Here is a 20,316-nt window from a genome sequence, read left to right as displayed (position 1 = left end):
AGACATTACCTCACAATGTTATGTGCCTTTCTTAGTGTCTTTTTTGGGGTGGTTCTTTAATACTAAAGTAGCATTCAGTGCAAGGTGTGGCTTTTTTTTTGTAAGGCAGAATGGTACACAGATCCTCTCTTAGATTCTGCTTTCATAATACCAGCCCTTTATCCCAGCCAGTCTGCAAATGCAAACAAGGTTGTGATTGGTCCTGAAACCACTGGTATGTTAACATCTGGTGGGTAGATTGTCAAGGCTTTGACCAAACCTCCCAGGTGTCCACAGTGAGAGAAATGCTTTCAGACTTACCAGAAAGACTTGCAGGGAATATTTTTCCTTTGTGAATGAAACATACCTTGATAGAGCTATTGAGACTAGATCTCAGAGAGACTCTCAAAGAGTCTACAAATGTGAGATTGGTATAAAAAAGATTTGCCATTTTTGCTGAGATGTCTCACTTGAGTAATTTACTCACAGAAAGAACAGGGTTGATTAGGAAGCCATGGCAGGGACATTGTGAATTTCCTATTTTCTCAATGGATTAAACAAGGGAATTCACAGAATGTTTTAATTAGAAAATGGCATTGTGTTTTGTTCTGGCCCTAAGGTATTTTACATTTTTATGAAAGTGCAATTGTCACAGTTCTTTCTGGTGCTTTTCAAATTGTCAGTCCTGACTCCTGACTTTAATTAAGCTCTTATCTTTCCGCAAAGCTCAGAGCCTTCCCTCTCTGACTCACTGGGAAAAAAGACAGGAATGTGAAGAGGAGGAATGGCACATTATCTCACTTTCATCCTCTTCATTCTTCCCTCCTTCTTTTAGCGACACAGTTCCAGGACGGTCTGTCAGTAATTACCTACGGCCAGCTCCACACCTTGACCGTATCCAAATGACTCGTGTCCTCTTAACTTAGTTATTGTGTTAGCCAACGTTATTATTCTGTTAAAGTAAGATCACGTAATTTGTGAGTAACTAGTTCAGAGCATGTCATGCGCCATTCCTATAAAAAGATGACCATGAGGTTTCACTTTATGTTATTCCATTTATTTATTTATTTTATTTGCTCTTGCCTCTGTATTGTACGTGTGATTCAGGTTTATTTCAGTATATTGTCTACTGATCTTAAGACAGCAGTGTTAGCAGAGAGGAATAAGTTCAGCCTCTTTGTCTCCCGCATTCAACATGTATTATGATACAGGGGTTACAATTCAATATTTTGGAATATATTATAATACTGTAAAAAAAATGCAATATATTGCAATTTTTAAATCATAATATAAAGAACACATGTGAATACAATCTGAGTATTTCTTTTCTACTTTTACCACAGAAAAGTGGGATATATCACAGTCCCCATTACCCACACAGTATCACTAAATATAATATCACAATACTCAACTGTATTGATATGTCTTAGTATAGTATATTTGTTCAATTGTTAATGACTTAGGGATAAAATAAAAACAATAATAGACAGGTCTGCTATTCGCTAATATGGCAAATGAAAGTGCTTCATCATATTAAAGCAAAGATCATCACTATGGCAACACTGGCCAACACTACAAGGCCAAACTTTGGACAATAATCTCACAGTAGTTGCTATCATATTTCCAACTCTATGATGTCAAATGACAGAATGTGCCAAAATATTTTTTTTGTCAAAGCTGACTATTTGTTGACTCAGAAATGAATCTGAAGAAAGGCCTGTATTTAAAATGTCCTGTCCTGGTGTTGTGTTTATAGCTGCATCCATTCTCTGTCTTAAGGATAACACTGTTAACTTCCTAGTGGCTAAATGACTGTGTGAGACTATCTGGATACAAGCAATCAGGTAAACAGAGCATGAGATGGATCATGGGAGATAAAGGAGGCTCCTGTTCACAGAGATTAACCCTCCTCTCCCCTGCTGTCCCCTCCCTCACCTTCCCACTTTAAAAATGCCAGGAATGTTTTCTCTTCCTGTGGGACCTGGGCAAGAATAGCTTTCTGAAGTGTTTTTTCTCTGTGTTTTAGTGTGTGTGTGTGTGTGTGTGTGTGTTCTTGTACTTCCTACATAGTGAGGACCAGAACACATTTTTAACCAACAGAATGAGGACATTTTTGCAAAGTGAGGACCTTTCGGCCGGTCCTCACTTCTTTAAAGGCTTTTTTTTTGAGATTTCAGACTTTGTTTTAAGGGTTAAAGGTTACATGATAATGATAATTAACTGAAACTGTATTGTGTGGTTACAAAACTAACTAAAATTATAGTGAAAATGTCTTTCGTTTTCGTCTTTTTCAACTTTTTTCATACATAATGAAGATGGATAAGACAAAGAGAAAAAAAAGGCAAAATTTACTGTGACCTCTTTTAATCTCCCACCCAACAAATACCCCATTAAAAAAAACTAAAACGAACACTTAAACTAATAAAAACTAAACTAAAACTAGCAAACTCACTCTAAAAAACGAATTAAAACTAACTGAATTTGAAAACAAAAATTCACAACGAAATTAAAACTAAAACTAACGAAAAATCCAAAACTATTATAACCTTGCAAGGGAATTCACTATTACAATGAGGGTCCTCACAAAGATAGAAGTACAAGAATGTTTGTGTGTGTGTGTGTGTCCTGACCATAGAACTATTAACGCACACACACACACAGACAGACAGACAGGAAGTTCACCCAGCATGTAGAAAGACACCAGAAAGGAACAAAGAAGAAGAATAGCAGGTCATTGCAGGTCTTGGCCTCTGGTTGCCATGAAATCCAATAGAGCAAAGTGTTTAATGTGTTGCACCTGTCTAGTAATTTAATTTAATCAGCATTTTCCTCCACGTGCTTGATCCAGATGTGTTCCTTGTCCTACTGCAACCCTCTCTGTGTCCCAGTAATATTATATTAAGACACCAGCACAGCAGAGATCCGTTTGTTTGATTTATCTGCCTGGGATTCAGCAGGATATAATGAATATTGCAAGAGGGTCCATTACCTTCGAATGGGTGTAATTAATCACCTCGGTCTTTATGCATTAGTGCTGTAACTATTTTCTGAGACTGGCCTCGTGGCTTTGCAAGATTTTCCTATGAAGATATTTCAGCATTTTATCATTGACTTACCTTTTCTCGGCTGCTTTGATCTACTTATCCTAATTTAATAATATGAAAAAGTTTTTTTTTCCCCCCAAAAGTTCCAGGTACGTGCCCTGCTGTGTTTTGCTTGTGTGAGGTGATACAAATAGTCTGTGTGTCTGTTTCTGCAGGTCGAAGGCTGAGAGGGAAAGCGTTCTACTATGTTGGAGGGAGGGTTTTCTGTGAAGAGGACTTTCTGGTGAGCAGTCAATACACAATCTATATTTAGTGTACCTCAACTGAGGTATGTGGTCTTGAGAGCTCTGATGAATTAGGCTGAGATAACAAAGTACCTTCTCATACTTTCAACCACTTTACAAATCTCTCTGTATCTATGATCAACAAGAGGCTATCGCTTTTCATTGAAGGACGAGTGTGTGGGATTTAGTGGCATCTAAAAGTGAGCTTACAGATTGATAAACACAACTATTCTTGGTCTCAGGTGATTATAAACAAATATAAAATGTATATATATACACTACTGGTCAAAAGTTTTAGAACACACCAACTTTTCCAGAATTTAATTGAAAATGATGCAGTTTAATGTCTCAGTGTACTCTGAAATGAATGCACATTTGCAACATTTAAAATTCTTTATTGAGCATGATAGTGTTTTGAAAGTAAAAAAAAGATTCAAAATCACATTTTATGTTGAACTAAAGGACTAAAAAAAGACACACAATGACCAAAAAAAGAGACAAAATGACAAAAAAAGACACCAAAAGACACAAAATGACTAAAAAAAGACACAAAATGACCAAAAAAAAGACACAAAATGACTTACAAAGACTTGAAAAGAATTCAAAAATGGACAAAATAGCCCAAGACTCCATAGAGTTGTTAACCCATTTCTTGTTCCCTGAAAAAGGCCTACTTGTATAATTCTGAAATGTACATTATTTTTTTAGTTTTGGTTAAGCTTACCTTTTTTTATTTACCTCTGGCAGTTCACCACTTACCTTCGTACCCTTTCTAGCTGTTCATTTGACTTGAACTGCTTGAATTTCAATAAAAAACTGGAAAAGTTGGTGTGTTCTAAAACTTTTGACCAGTAGTGTATAAACAAATACAAACAACATATTTATGACTATTATATTCCATTTCTGCCAGCAGGTCCACCTAAACCCTACACACCAGTCCTTTGAATCACCATTCGTCTGGTGTTCCTTACACACATAAATGCAACCTATAATCAACCTGTCAGCTTTAGGTTAAATACAAAATAACAGTTGGAGACTTTGACCTTGTGGCCCAGTTTCTCGCATCTAATACAGCCGATTCATATCAGTTTCCTCCCTTGGGTGGGAATGGAAGCAGGTCAGTAACTGGAGAAGCTGTTTGCTATGGTTTATAGGGTGCAGGGCAGTCAGGCTGCTCACACCAGGGCAGAATGACTGGATGCTCTGTGCAAAAATGGGAAACTTTCATTATGCATAATCATAGAGTGTATAATAAATCTTAATTTCCAGCCAGTGTGCATATGAAATGCATCCTTTTTGGTTGTATTTTCTCAACTTATCTTGGTATTTACACTGTCAGCTCTGTGCATGTTTACCCCAGGAGCCCTCTCTATAAAACCCCATCTAATTGCCTTTCCACCAAGAGCTCTTAGTTGCTCAATTAAAATCAAAATTTATACCGAATTAAATTTGCTCTGGCTCTCCTCCCCTCTATGTGCTGTTAATTACGTCTGCTCTTCTGCCAGGCCTGTTAGTGTGGCCTCTCCTCACTGACACTGCTCATACATATTAACACAAAATAAGGCTAAGTGACGAATTCAAATAGTGTATCAGTTAAATGCCTTCTCAGGAACCTCAGTATTCAAGACACCGAAACTGCAAACTGTGCTGGCAGTTATTTTTTTGTTTGTTTAAGCAGTTTTAAAGAACAACTACACATGCTCAACCACATAGGCTTCTTTGGATTCTGCCTGGGAGACATTGTGCAATGGTTTAGTGCTCAGTCTGAAACAGAGTCAGAGATTTCAGTCATCCATTAAATAACCAAATTCCAATGACCTCACTGTCGTCTTTTCTCTGCCTGGTGAAGTACTCTGGTTTCCAGCAGTCTGCAGACAAGTGCAACGCATGTGGACATCTGATCATGGACATGGTGAGTGTCTGTTACTTCTCTCTGGTTGTGTGTACTTTCCAGCGTTTTGTCTGTGTGTGTGTGTGTGTGTGTGTGTGTGTGTGTGTGTGTGTGTGTGTGTGTGTGTGTGTGTGTGTGTGTGTGTGTGTGTGTGTGTGTGTGTGTGTGTGTGTGTGTGTGTGTTTGTGTGAATGGGTCTGAGCCAGGTGATCTCAGCATAAACGTAGAATTACTTCACCCTAAATGAGCTTTCTGTGGGCACGTCTGGATAAAGACTCAAGAGAAAATATTGGCTCTGCATATCCATCTCTCTCTCTCTCACACACACACACACACACACACACACACACACAAATAGGCTCATGAGCAAAAACGGAACAAATACAAAGCATGTGATAAAGCAGAAAGTGTCACAGCACATGAACCATAAGTCTAAATATGTTTTCCACCCAGCAGAGACAGAGATGGAGATGTGTCTGTCTTATTGTGCTGCTTTATCTTCATATCTGCACCGTTAATGTGATGCATCTCGAAGCATAAATCTATTTGACATAATCTCTGTATGTTAATCTCTGTTTCTATATGTAACATAGAAAAAAACTCTGCCTTTGTCTTCATTTTGCAAGTAATTGGTTTTTCCTTAAGCTTTATTTGAAATTTGATTACTTGTCATATATTATATTCTGTATAAACCCTGGGTATAATATATAGCTGACTCTGGTTGGGCTTATTCTAAGCTGCTGTTACGACCCAATATACCCACAGGTATAATTATTAAAAGCATATAAAATCATATTGGGTTTCTACTAGAAGATGTTTACATGCTTTACATTATTTTATCATGCTGTCTGTCTGAATATACCTGCAGTTATAACCTCTAGCATTATATGGGCTGAATGCATTTGTATGTGGATTGGTCATTTTACTACTTGTATTTACTTCATATTACTTATTTTATTGTTACTTGTACCTAAACTTGCTTTATAATAAAAAAAGACATGGCAAATCTCACTTTTTACAATATAGGACCTTTTTAGAACAATGCCCTTTTTAATTTGAGTGGATACAAACCGTAAAGAAATATGAAGTAGCAATAGTAGCATTCATTATTTGTATTGATTTCAGCTCAGTTCCTCCCCTCATTTAAATAATACCATATTTGTACAAATTATTTTTACTGATTATATATATATATATATATATTTGTTCTTCTTATTTTCTATTTAAGTTGTTGGTTTTGGGCTGAAGTACTTAAACTATATCTATATTTTAGTACTTTGTTCTTATGCACAAGTACACAACAGCAAATTCCTTGTATGACTAAAGCATGGAAACAATCAAATACACCAAAATTAAGAGCAGAACAAAGTTTAGAGATGGAAAGACTAACTTTTAGAAATAGGGAACAAATACATATTTTGAATATATTGTAAAGAAAGGCTGGTAAAAACAGTGGAAATATTTAATCAAATTAAGGAGATGAACTAAATGGTCCCCTCCCCAACACTAACACTCACACACACACACACACACACACACACACACACACAGATTCACAAACACACATACATGCACCACCCCTTATTTTCTCATTATATTATTATTATCTTTATTAGTTTGTTGTTTATTCCTTTTCTTGCAGATCCTCATTTGGGGAATACCAGTTTGCCTTGTATATATGTTTGTCTGTTTACCTTATGTTTTTGTTATTTACTTTGTGAATATATACCTTGAAAAAAAAAGGGGGGGGGAAATGCAAGGTACAATATTGTAAAGAAAACGAAATGACAGATTATGTTTGTGAAAGTAAGAAGCCTTGCAATAAAGTATAAAAAAAAATTCTTGTATGGAAAAAACTACTTGGCAAAAAACCCTATTCTGATATTCTTCATCTCTTTCTCTCTTTATAGATCCTGCAGGCCCTCGGGAAGTCGTACCACCCCGGCTGTTTCCGCTGTGTCATCTGTAATGAGAGCCTTGACGGAGTGCCCTTCACTGTGGACACTGAAAATAAGATTTACTGTCTCAAAGACTACCACAGGTGAGTGCCACTTGCTGCACAGTTTTTCACAGTAACCCGAGCACATGAGCTGGATTTATCTGAGTTAAATTAGTTTAGAGTGACACTGGAAAAAACCATGTCTCAGTTTCTTATTCCAAGTTAAACGACAGCACGGCCCCTTAGTGTTCTCTCACTAGAGCAGGATCTGGCTGAGGAGGGTCGATTGAGTCTCTCTGCCACGTGTGGCAGACACATGAGAAGTGTAGTCAAGGATGAAAGGAGAGGAAGGGGGAGGGAGGAAGAAAAGATCCCTGTCCAGTTAGAGGTGTGAAGAGTGGCATGCGGCCATGACTCCTCTTGTCCAAACTCCACATGCTCCGTAAGGACAATAACAGAGCTTTAGAGCATGGGTCTCAAACTCGCGGCCCGCGGGCCAATTGCGGCCCTCGTCACGATATTTTGTGGCCCCCACCTTGATATGAAAGTTTAACGTGAGTTTTATATGAATGACACTTTACTGTGTTGTGTGTGGAAGGTCCCTTTTATTACTTTTTTGGGGTAATTTTGTCTTTTTTAATAATTTTGTTTCTTTTTTGGTAATTGTGTGTCTTTTTAAAATAATTTTGTGACTTTTTTTAGTAATTTATTTTTTTTCTGTCATTTTGTGTCTTTTTGGTCACTTTGTGTATTTTTTGGGGTCATTTTGTGTATTTTTTGGGGTCATTTTGTGTATTTTTTGGGTCATTTTGTGTCTTTTTAACGTAATTTTTTAACGTAATGTAGTGTTTTTTCAGTCATTTTGTCTTTTTTTGTAATTTTGTGTCTTTTTTTGGTCATTTTGATACTGCCTCCAGCGGCCCCCAGGTAATTTGAGTTTGAGATCCCTGCTTTAGACCTTTTGACTTCTGACTTAGGCCCCGTTTACACAAGGACGCTCGCAGGTAAAAATGACAAAATATTTTATCGGAAGTGCCTTTCGTTTAGACGGTGACGGCGTTTTGGGGGCTTAAAGAAGCAAAAATCTGAAACCACCTTCCAAAGTGGAAAAGTTAAATCCTCTCCGCCGTAGCGTGTCGTCTACACGCCAAGACACAAAACTCTGATCTGATCTGCTCACGTCACGTATGTGTTTACGTCACATACATGCTCCAGTACAGGAAATAAACAAACGTGGGATTATTTCCATGCGTCGGACCTTCAAGCTGCTCTGGCAGCTCTAATAAACTTACAGGAGTCTTTCCACCAAATGTACAGGATATGTACAGATAGTATTAGTGAACAGAGAAGGATCTGGAATTACCTCCATCACATTTTGGATGCAGCAATTCGTCTGAGGCGAGCCAGACGGCTGTGAACGAGACCTGGGAGATCTAGTGATGGTGGAGAACTTTGTGGAAGGAGTAGCTGATGAAAATGTGTGGCGTGAAAACTTCTGCATGCCCAAAGATGCTCTTATCACTTTAAGTGATGCCGCCTGGCTGCATACAATCGAATTTCACACACTTTTGCGTCACCGTATGCAGCAGATTTCCTCCCGAAAACGCTCGTCTAAACGAGGAATAAAAAGTGAAGATGCGACGCCACTTTTGCGTCTTCTGTTCGGACCATCCTCGTGTGAACGTAGCCTGAGCATCAAGGTTTTTTTAGTGTGTGCGATCATTCGATGTTGTGCCTGTTAGCCACTTTTATTACATTACATGTCATTTAGCAGACGCTTTTGTCCAAAGCGACTTACAATAAGTGCATTCAACCTGATGGTACTAGACATAGACCATAGGAATCAAGTAAGTACATACAGTACAGGCCAAAAGTTTGGACACACCTTCTCATTCAATGCGTTTCCTTTATTTTCATGACTATTGACATTGTAAATTCATCAAAACTATTAATGAACACATGTGGAATTATGTACTTAACAAAAAAGTGTGAAATAACTGAAAACATGTCTTATATTCTAGTAAGCAAAGGGTGGTTACTTTGAGGAATCTAAAATACAAGACATGTTTTCAGTTATTTCACACTTTTTTTGTCAAGTACATAATTCCATATGTGTTTATTCATAGTTTTGATGCCTTCAGTGAGAATCTACAATGTAAATAGTCATGAAAATAAAGAAAAACGCATTGAATGAGAAGGTGTGTGTCCAAACTTTTGGCCTGTACTGTAACTTTAAGAGCTAACTGTCATCGCTAAAGGAGTGCTATATGTTAAAGAAGAGAAGAAGAGAAAAGAATAAGAGCTTTTTTTTTTTGTAGAAAGTGTAGTTAAAACTATCAACAGTAGCACCTGTAGCTCTTCAACAGCAGCTCTACAGTTGCAGCCTTTCATCTCCCTGCTGGGACAACATGTACAGCACAGCCAGGCACATGGCTGATCACTTTCTGGCAGCTCCCACATGTTCTCCACGCTGATTTAATCAGACAAACCTTATTGTGTATACAGTATGTGTTTGACTTTTAGCCACAGTCATGCCCATCCACACTGAGAGGCCCTTTGTTATTGCCTCAGACATCCAGGTGCCAGCCATGTGTGTGGAACACATTTTGCTTTTTTGTTATTCTACTCCTTTTTTTTTTGGATTTGAGGAATCACATGCTTGAGGGACAGCCAGCACATCTGCAAACCTGGCACCTCCTCAGTGGAGTCAGGATGTTGGATGTAGTCAGAGACAGGGCAGAGAGAGAGAGAGGGAGAATTAAAGGTCAGGGGAGATACATTGAATATGAACTGTAACCTTTATAGTCTTTCAGATTTAGCTCATTAATAAACTGTTCACTTTTCTGCGCAATTCTGAGTTCAATCAGATATATGAAAGTGTGTTTCTTTATGCTCTCACAGGGTCCTGGCCCCGAAATGTGCAGCCTGCAACCAGCCCATCCTGCCCTCAGAGGTAAGCTTACATTCATCTTTATTTAAACATCAACATATATATGAAGTCATTATTATTGTTCTTTGACCATTTTTTCATATCAAGGTGTTGTGGTTCTGTCAGAGGATGAGATCCTTTGTTTTAAGTGTTCAGGATTGACTTCAGACAGTTATGAAAACAAGATAATCAAAATAAAATTATTATTGTGCCCCATTCAGTTTTGTAATTATGCTCTTGTTTTTCCTTTTCCTTTTTGCTGAGTTACTGACTGGAATACAGCAGGTATTCCAACAGGTTGTGCCAGTGCAGTACAACATATTTGATCCAATTTCTTTTTTTATTTTTATAGATTATTTTACATACTGAATATTTGTGTTTAGTAGTTTTCAACAGATTGTGAAAACGCACTGGCATTACTTTATATATATATATAGATATATATATATATATATATATATATATATATATATATATATATATATATATAATAAAATAATAAAATAAAATATATATAAAAATATATATAATAAAAATATATATAATAAAATTATATATATATAAATTAAAAATATATTTTCTTAAAAGTTTAATAAATGCATGATGTTTTCAAAGTCAATGGCTAATCGTGTTAAATTATTGTGATCTAAATATTGACCAAAATAATCACGATTATGACCATTGTTGCATGGTGTATACCTTCATTACATCTAGAAGTTGTTCCCTGTGACCTGTGCATCTTTAACCAGCAGGAGCTCAGACATTATGAATCCTTATCTGCTCATGTTTACGTAGTTATGACTCAAACACAGGCTGTGTAGGTAGCAGGTAGCTCATACAGCCATATTTCCCACTAGACTGCAGGTCAAAACCATCTAAGGCCTAATATCCCTGGCTGTGAGTTGATGTGGTGTCAAAGATGAGCGGATGGATATTAAGGAGAAGAACGGGTCACACAGACAGGACATGCTGGCAAAAGCAAAGAAATGTCCAAAATTAGAGTTGACTTTGCTGGAATGTCCCCTGCCCTCCCCTTTGTGTAAGCACTGTGGCCGGTATTTAGAGGAGAGGTAGTCTGTGTGTGTGTGTGTGTGTGTGTGTGTGTGTGTGTGTGTGTGTGTGTGTTGGGGTAGGGGTCTCAGTCTGTCTTGTGTCTTATATAAGCTGTTGTTATGGATGTTCAGGGGAGTTTCCTGTCAGGCTTATAGTGTAACCTCCTGTCTGAAGGACAAAGAGCACACACACACACTCTTGTACTTCTATCTTTGTGAGGACCCTCATTGTAACAGTGAATTTCCTTGCAAGGTTATAATAGTTTGGGATTTTTCATTAGTTTTAGTTTTAATTTAGTTGTGAACTTTTGTTTTCAAATTCAGTTAATTTTAGTTTTTAGAGTGAGTTTGCTAGTTTTAGTTTAGTTTATATTAGTTTTAGTGTTTTGTAATGGGGTATTTGTTAGGTGGGAGATTAAAAGAGGTCATAATAAATTTTGACTTTATTTCCTTTGTCTGATCCATCTTCATTATTTATGAAAAAAGTTGACAAAGACGAAAATGAAGGATATTTTCACTATAATTTTAGTTAGTTTTATAACCACACAATACAGTTTCAGTTAATTATCATTATCATGTAATCTTTAACCCTTAAAACAAAGTCTGAAATCTCAAAAAAGCCTTTAAAGAAGTGAGGACCGGCCGAAATGTCCTCACTTTGCAAAAATGTCCTCACTCTGTTGGTTAAAAACGTGTTGTGGTCCTCACTATGTAGGAAGTACAAGAACAGACACACACACACACACACACACACACATTGAGATACAGTATATTTGTTAATGATTTACTACAGGCTCCTTGTGGCTTAATTCATGTATGCCAGTATGATTTTAAAGTCTTATGTCCTATTTTTTAAAATAGTAAATTCAAAAAATAAACTTTCCTGACACTGTAGCAACAGAGTGAGTCTATGCCTAAAGAGAAGATCGACAAGCACTTAAACTTCAGAGGAGTGGTTTAAAGTACAGACAGTTCAGCTGTTGGCTTACATCAGTGTCTGCATGCTTTTTATCGATCTTTTGAAGTTTTTGTCAGACTGAACGGAATAAGACAGCCGAGCGTTTTCTGGCGAAATTGGCTTCAGTTGTCTGTCTGCATTTCTTTCCAGGGGTCTGATGAAACCATTCGAGTTGTATCCATGGACAAAGACTATCACGTGGAATGCTATCACTGTGAGGTGGGTTTTAAAACACACACACACACACACACACACACACACACACACACACACACACACACACACACACACACACACACACATACATCACAATTCTCTTAAGCTTTAAAATGCATCTTTAGTCGTTCACAGCCAGTCGCCCTCTGAATGGCTCATTAAGAGAAATCATAATGAGTAGATCCGCAATCTTAATTACAGTCTTGGCAGTAATCACATGCTGCTGAGTGGAGCAGGTATGCAACACCTCATCATCCCTATCTCATCATTTTACTCAAGTGCCTCCTCTTTTTTCTTTGCTAAAGGCTGATTGACAGCTGCTGTTCTCTCACTTCATGGAAATAAAAATCAGTGGGCTGTGAGGAGCAGCTCCCTGTTTAGAGTTTAACTCTTTAGTGGCCGCTGGTGTTGTTTTTGTTGTTGGTGTCTTTCAAGGAGCACCTTGACATTGTCTCTGTAAGCATTTCTTTCTTGAAACTGTAACCCAGAAGGCTGATAAATGAATCCTTTGTGGACCGGAGCATTTTTTTATTATTATTACGCACAGATTTGCTCATAATGAGGAGTTTAAATCTTCCTGTAAATGTAGAAATAGACCTGCTCTAAATGCTTTCTCTGCACACTTGCGAGATAATTATTGCTGTCCAATCTGTCAGTGCTCGGAAATGAGGTCAATACAGAGCAGAAATCAGACCAATTATCCTCCATCCTTCTATTCATGCGCATGTAACCTGTCAGCGGCGGTGTCTCACCCCTGTTCCTCCATTGTGTTGTTCAGGACTGTAAGATGGAGCTGAACGACGAGGAGGGTCACCGCTGCTACCCTCTGAAAGGCCACCTCCTCTGCCACTCCTGCCACCTGAAGCACATGGAGCCTGGCTGCTCCTCTCCCATCGCTGCCTCCTACTAACACTGCCGTAGGGGGAAGGAGACACCTGGTGGACGTGTGGAGGAACTGCCAAAGCATGACAATATGACAGCAGGAGTGGATATATGCAATTCTTGTTGTAGAGGATTGATTAAGTCAATGCATCAGGTCATACCATGGTTTAATGTGTTTTTATTCCCCCAAAGGAATATTAATGAAGTTTTTGTTATGCCTGAAGAGGTTTTCACCGATTAATGAAGTATAATAATACACCAAAGACCTAATTTGAATACAGTGAAGCATTATATATGGACTTTTAAAAGTGTTGCCATATTGTTTTTTTATGTAAATATTGGCTGCATTGACTGTGTAAATATCTGATCATCAACTCATTTTAGATACAATTTACCCCCAACTTCACAAATCAATCTATAAATAATCTATCTAATGTTTCTGCTGGATCCTTAGCTAAGCTATTGGAAAATAATGGTTCCATCATGTTCAATTACAACATACAATAATAACTAATAAGGGACATACAAAAAAGTAACAAATTAGCATTGAGTATTATTTGTAAAAAGTCAGCATAACATTAATTATTCCTTCCTTTTCCAGTTTTTGCAGTTACAGAAAATATTACTTTTCTTCTCAAAGTGGTAACCACACACACACTCAATGCTTCTATATGTTGTCCTGCACACAGAGCCGTCACTGTGGCTCATTTTCCATATGCACATACCTGTATGCAATAAACAATATCCAATAATAACTTTTTTTAGCATGACCATTGTATGGAAATGTTAAGCAATGCCATTATCTTCCAGGTTGCAAAGCCCCTGTTCTGTGTGTTTAGGTGCTACAGTTTAAAACATTTTAACGTCTTGTCTTGCTCTGACTTGATTCAGAGAGCTAAGTTATCGTCCTCTGCAGTTAATGAAGTCTGTTCTTAGCACTTAGAAATAGATTTGAGTTTTCTATGCACCTCTGAAGACGCTGGTGTTAGGCCTGAAGATCTATATGTATTTTGTTATGTTTGCAAACCGTATATTTAAAAAGATTTATATTGTAGGTCTATATAATTATACTTTTGTTTCATTTCGACATCCCTTTAAATACTAATTTGATTTGCAATGGGATGTACAGTTGTGATTGCCTACGTTTGCCATCCAAACATTATTCATGTCTTGAGTTAACTAACTTAATACTTGCTTGCCATTTGAGGTCTGTATTTTATAGCCATCTGTAGATGAAGATGAAGAGCAAACATATACATATGTGCTATATGGGTGTTATAAAGAAATATTTAATAAATGCATTGCAATAAACCTGCCTTTTTAAATGTTTAATTTATTTATTTTTTTAACAGTTGAAAAAGGTGCATTCATATGATTTGTTGTTTAGAATAAACAACTACTTATTAGGTAAAGATATTGCAAAGTAATGGTGACCTGACCAAAAAATGAAGTCACACTCCCTCTGTGTGTTTTAACAATCTTTCTTTGTTACAACAACAAATTGTTATATATGCCATTTATAGGGTCAAGCTTCTGGCGCCATACTTGGCCGATTAGTATTGGTCAAATCGTGGAAGGTGCTATGAATAGTGATTGCTTTTTTGGTAGCTGTGTGGCATCTGAGTGGTCAAATCTTGGTAGAAGTTATGGTCGTGATAAGCAACGCGATTGGTTCTCACTCATGGATTTGCTCGACCGTCAAGTGACAGGGACTGATCATCAGAACATTTGCTCATAATAATATTTCATTACCATTAACCGCTTATCCGCAATCGGGTCGCGAGGGGCTGGAGCCTATCCCAGCTGTCATTGGGCGAGAGGCGGGGTACACCCTGGACAGGTCGCCACACTTCATAATAATATTCCTGAACTGAAAAAACAACGAGCTAGCCAGGAGTCGATCCCCGCACCTCGGTGATTGGTTTTCGCAATTCTTGGTAGTGGGGCGACATCTAATTGGTCAATTCTTGGTAGAGGTAAGCGATTGGATTGGCTCTCATGTGACGACCTAGCTCGATTTACAGGTGACAGGATGAGAGCCAATCAAATCGCTTATCGCTACCAAGAATTGACCAATTAGATGTCGCCCCACTACCAAGAATTGCGAAAAACAATCACCGAGGTGCAATACGTGCAATAACGTGTTAAGGTTTTGGCATTTTTGAGGATTTCCTGTTTTAAAAGAAGAGTGTTTCGTGGTAAGTGAGAATTGTCATTGTTGTCCAAACTAAAGTTGAACTGGAAACAGGAACTAACTAACCAGGAGTCGAACCTAAAATCTTCTGATCGGTATTCAGACGCATGTCATAGCGATCTGTAGCCTAGATGAAGGTTCAGATTAAACGTACCTATGTGCTGCATGGGTGTTGTAAAGACAATATTTAATGAATGCATTGCAAGTAGCCTGTCTTTAATTAGTTTCATTTTTAACAGTTGAAAAATTTGCGTTCATATGATTTGTTGCTTTCAGTAAAGACAACAAATTGCAAGAAGGTGATTGCTTTTTTGGTAGCTGTGTGGCATCTTGGTAGAAGTTATGGTCGTGATAAGCAACGCTATTGGATCTCACTCATGGATTTGCTCGACCGTCAGGTGACAGGGACTGATCATCAGAACATTTGCTCATAATAATATTCCTGAACTGAAAAAACAACGAGCTAGCCAGGAGTCGAACCCCGCACCTAGGTGATTAGTTTTCGCAATTCTTGGTAGTGCGGCGACATCTAATTGGTCAATTCTTGGTAGAGGTAAGCGATTGGATTGGCTCTCATGTGACGGCCTAGCTCGACTTACAGGTGACAGGATGAGAGCCAATCAAATCGCTTATCGCTACCAAGAATTGACCAATTAGATGTCGCCCCACTACCAAGAATTGCGAAAAACAATCACCTGGGTGCATGAGTGCAACAACTTGTTAAGGTTTCGGCATTTTTGAGGATTTCCTGTTTTAAAAGAAGCGTGTTTCGTGGTAAGTGAGAATTGTCATTGTTATACAAACTAAAGTTGAACTGGAAACAGGAGCCAACTAACCAGGAGTCGAACCTAAAATCTTCTGATTCGTATTCAGACGCATGTCATAGCGATCTGTAGCCTAGATGAAGGTTCAGATTAAACGTACCTATGTGCTGCATGGGTGTTGTAAAGAAAATATTTAATGAATGCATTGCAACTAGCCTGTCTTTAATTAGTTTCATTTTTAACAGTTGAAAAACTTGCGTTCATATGATTTGTTGCTTTCAGTAAAGACAACAAATTGCAAGAAGGTGATTGCTTTTTTGGTAGCTGTGTGGCATCTGAGTGGTTAAATTTTGGTAGAAGTTATGGTCGTGATAAGCAAGGCGATTGGCTTTCACTCATGAATCGTGAAAAAGATCGAGCTAGCCAGGAGTCGAACCTAGAATCTTCTGATCCGTAGTCAGACGCGTTATCCATTGCGCCACTAGCCCGATGAATGTGTTTCAATATTAGTATCTGTAGTCAATATTGTATAGTCCAATATTTAATGCCGTAAAACCGTTTGGTCATTTTGAGCATTTCCTGTTTTAAAATAATGTTTTGTGGGAATTTAGAATTGTCGTTATAGTTTATAACTATAACTTGCACCGGGGAGGGGGGATGTCGCTAACCTGGGAGGGGTGGGTGGGTAAAGGGAAGTGAATACTACTTGTTGTATAACTGTATTTGACTTGTTTCATGCCCTTCTCTTTTGAAAATAAAAATAATTGATCGCAAAAAAAAACTATAACTTGCAACGGGAAAAGGAACGAGCTAGCCAGGAGTCGAACCTAGAATCTTCTGATCCGTAGTCAGACGCGTTATCCATTGCGCCACTAGCCCGCATGCTAAACCCTAGCACCATGTTTCCATTTTAAAGAGAGTGTTTGTATATTCAGACACACGCTTATATTTTTGTGAGGTTATTTTATGTATGAAAATATCTGAAATAGCCTATAGAAACTATATACACTCAAACTGATATTGTTTTTTTTTTAGGATGGCCCTTTTCCACACCAGTAACGTTACACTCCATAGCTATCTTTAGCTAACTACTAACCCCCCACTCCAAAAACACCTTTAAAAGGAACCCCTTGTCAGTTCTACATTTTGAGCTCCTTACTCTCAAAAATGTATATCGTGTGGGTTCCTCAAAGCCACTGGTATTGAAAAGAAAAAGTTATAACGAAATAAAAATGAATAAGACCCCCGATGCCCGCAGTTCCCTCATCAGCCAGCAGATGTCGCGGTCGGACGATGAAATCTACCAGAGGCTGTTACAGTCTATAATGTCAGAAAATAAATGAGCATGTTTATGTAATAATGGCCATTCATTTACAGGGAGTTATACTGCAAAATATTATTGTAACTAATGATGAGACATGTATTTCTTTACATTTGAAAAACAGTTAGTTCAACCTCCACAACATTTAGTCATTTGTGGTCATCATAGTAGCAGTTTCTCATTCCTGATAACAAATTACAAATACTTTTGGACATGCATCAAGTGCTTTCATACAACTCTCTGCTGTTTTATAACATTATAATTTGCTTATGTCATGTCAGTCAAAATTAACTATACCTGTGGATGCTGAATGAATTAGTAATAATATGATGAAATAAAAAAATATAATAATAATAATAATAATATAATGATAAAATAAAATAATAATAGTAATAATAATAATAGGAAGGCCAGTATATAGTAATAATAGCAATGGCAGCAACAGTATATATAATAATAATAATAATAATAATAATAGGAAGGCCAGTATATAGGAATAATAGCAATGGCAGCAACAGTATATATAATAATAATAATAATAATAATAATAATAATAATAATAATAATAATAATAATAATGATAATAATGATAGTAATAATAGGAAGGCCAGTATATAGTAATAATAGCAATGGCAGCAACAGTATATATAATAATAATAATAATAATAATAATAATAATAACAATACTAACATAGCAATTTGTCATATATTTAGCCCCATTTAATGGCCCCATTATACCTATGCCATGTTTTTATTTCTCTTCTCTTAGGCTATATGTAGGTTATACAATATTAAACATTCACAAAAAAAACATTACTCTGCAGAACACACACACACACACATGCACGCACACTTAGCAGTGTAGCCAATGAACAGCCAGATGACTTCATCTGTGAGGTTGGGAGCGTTGGTTTAACGTCACTTCAGATGCAGAAACAGACACTCTGCTTCACATGTTAGTAGGTGGCAAATGTGCATCCGTTTATGCTTCCTAAATATAAAAATTGTTACACTTTAAATTCAAATTTGTCTAAAGATTGAAAACATGCATATTATGTATCCATCTTTAAAAAAAAAAAATCTTCTCCTTTGTGATTGCTAGACAGTTTAGATTTGATTTAATTTATTTTATTAAAAATAATGTTCCATCCGTGCCACCAACATTATACATTCATTTTCAAGGAAAACTTTCCTGTAGTAGTAGTAGTAATAGCAATAATAATAATAATAACAATTATTACTATTATTATTATTATTATTATTATTTCTATTATTATTATTATTAGCAAGATATGCAATTTGTACTATTAGACAATACACACTTGAGAACTGAACTTAACTGTAGAACTTATGTTTGCATCGTAAAAATATATGCAGTTGTGATAAACATGACTCTTTAGTTTCTTAAAGTGTAGATATCATAATTTCTTTATTGTGAATTTTGTTACAGGATGTCTGACACTTTTAATTCGTATTTCTTGTCTTTTGACTGCAGTGTATTGTATTGCTGCAAAGACATTTTTAAAATCATTTAATCAGTGTATTCAATTGTATTCAAAAACTGGACAAAATATTTGCATTTGTGAAGAAGCTAATATTCAGGCAGGTGAAATCTCACCAAAATTTCAGGGGGAAAACCCTCATCAAACCTGGTTAATAAAGGTTCAAAATAACGATTTATGCCCCTGTAAATCTAAATCTATTCCAAATGATCCCTTTTAAATTTTAAGCAAAAATAAATCAGACCTAACCACCAAATTTCATCAGAGAAGTGCTCTCACAGTGAGCAGGATGGATTGATTGATTGATTGATTGTCTTTATTTCGAACATGCAAGCAATAAAAAAAACAAGTTTAAATATTAATAGATGAATAAATAAAAAACAAAACAAAAAAAGCAAAAAAATTGAAAAAAAACAGACACTTTCTGCAAGCTCGAAAGGGGGTAGGAAGAAGGATGGATGGAAACAGAGTTGGAAGAAGAAAAGCTGATGAACTTTCTTTCTTCATGTGTTTTTTTCTATTTTGTTGGTTGAATATTACACTGCACAGTGTGTTTCACATCCCTACTATGACTCAATAAACATAACTAACATAACATAACATAAATAAATAAAATAAAGTAGAAATGTGTACCAGCTATCCTACCCCTGTACCTCTTCCCGGACCACTCGGTGTGTGAACCGAGCGCACTCACATGCCTCTGTAACTCCGCCCCCCCCGGTTAACTCCCCCAGTGACGACACCAGAGTCCTCCCAATGCGGGGGCTTTGTGGATGGGCACTGGCTGCGCCGTGGAGAAAAACGTGCATGCATCCCCTGAGGTGTGTTAGTGACAAACAAACACACCCAGAGAAACACACGGTGCTGTCACGAGCCTCGCATCTAAACAGACAAACAGACGGATTTATAAAAGCAACGCGACATGCATGCGCGCGCGGATGTGTGTGTGCAGGTATTTGGAGGTGTTGGAGGTTTTTGAGGAATTAAAAGTGGACTGATGGAGCCGCTGGCAGACTGAGGGGCTGGGCTGTGTGGCTGGACTTTCTTCATTGTTGCATGTTTCCTGGGATGGAATAATTCTTCTCTTCATTCATCAGAGAAATAACTGACGGACTCTTCTATTCACTCTCGATGGTGGTTGAAGGGTAAGCATTAACCGTTAAAGGTGTCATTGCATTGTTTGTTCCTTGAAATCATCACCGCGTGGACTCTTGCATGCCTTTGTTTTTCAACCCATTCGTTCCGCTTTCTATACGTTTAGTCATCTACTGGTGCACACAGCATTGCATTACTTATTTGCAAAAAAAAAAATAATGCAACCCTGGTGGATGTGGATAAAATGATGTCTTTGTGTGTGGCTG

General features: G+C 37.3%; 2 protein-coding genes and 2 non-coding genes across 4 annotated transcripts in view; 2 read left to right on the top strand and 2 right to left on the bottom strand.

Moving 5' to 3' along the window:
* LOC131975665 (Wilms tumor protein 1-interacting protein-like) overlaps positions 1–14,385 on the top strand; it is a 29,763-nt gene extending 15,378 nt beyond the window's left edge. The window contains exons 3-8 of the mRNA XM_059338385.1: positions 3,239–3,306; positions 5,157–5,219; positions 7,109–7,239; positions 10,039–10,090; positions 12,227–12,295; positions 13,071–14,385. Of these exons, the coding sequence (XP_059194368.1) occupies positions 3,239–3,306; positions 5,157–5,219; positions 7,109–7,239; positions 10,039–10,090; positions 12,227–12,295; positions 13,071–13,202 (515 nt within the window). The 3' untranslated portion in view covers positions 13,203–14,385. The remainder of the gene's footprint in view (positions 1–3,238; positions 3,307–5,156; positions 5,220–7,108; positions 7,240–10,038; positions 10,091–12,226; positions 12,296–13,070) is intronic.
* A 2,162-nt stretch (positions 14,386–16,547) lies between these two features.
* trnar-acg (transfer RNA arginine (anticodon ACG)) lies at positions 16,548–16,620 on the bottom strand. Its single transcript has one exon. It is a non-coding gene; the product is annotated as a tRNA-Arg (tRNA).
* A 318-nt stretch (positions 16,621–16,938) lies between these two features.
* Positions 16,939–17,011, bottom strand: trnar-acg (transfer RNA arginine (anticodon ACG)). Its single transcript has one exon. It is a non-coding gene; the product is annotated as a tRNA-Arg (tRNA).
* A 2,759-nt stretch (positions 17,012–19,770) lies between these two features.
* The window catches only part of deptor (DEP domain containing MTOR-interacting protein), a 51,810-nt gene continuing 51,264 nt past the window's right edge, over positions 19,771–20,316 (top strand). The window contains exon 1 of the mRNA XM_059338396.1: positions 19,771–20,100. Within this exon, the coding sequence (XP_059194379.1) occupies positions 20,087–20,100 (14 nt within the window). The 5' untranslated portion in view covers positions 19,771–20,086. The remainder of the gene's footprint in view (positions 20,101–20,316) is intronic.

This window comes from Centropristis striata, chromosome 8 (genome assembly GCF_030273125.1).
Source record: "Centropristis striata isolate RG_2023a ecotype Rhode Island chromosome 8, C.striata_1.0, whole genome shotgun sequence".
In the NCBI taxonomy this organism is placed as follows: Eukaryota; Metazoa; Chordata; class Actinopteri; order Perciformes; family Serranidae; genus Centropristis; species Centropristis striata.
Note: the sequence above shows the minus strand (reverse complement) of the source record. Positions and strands in the feature narration are given on the sequence as shown.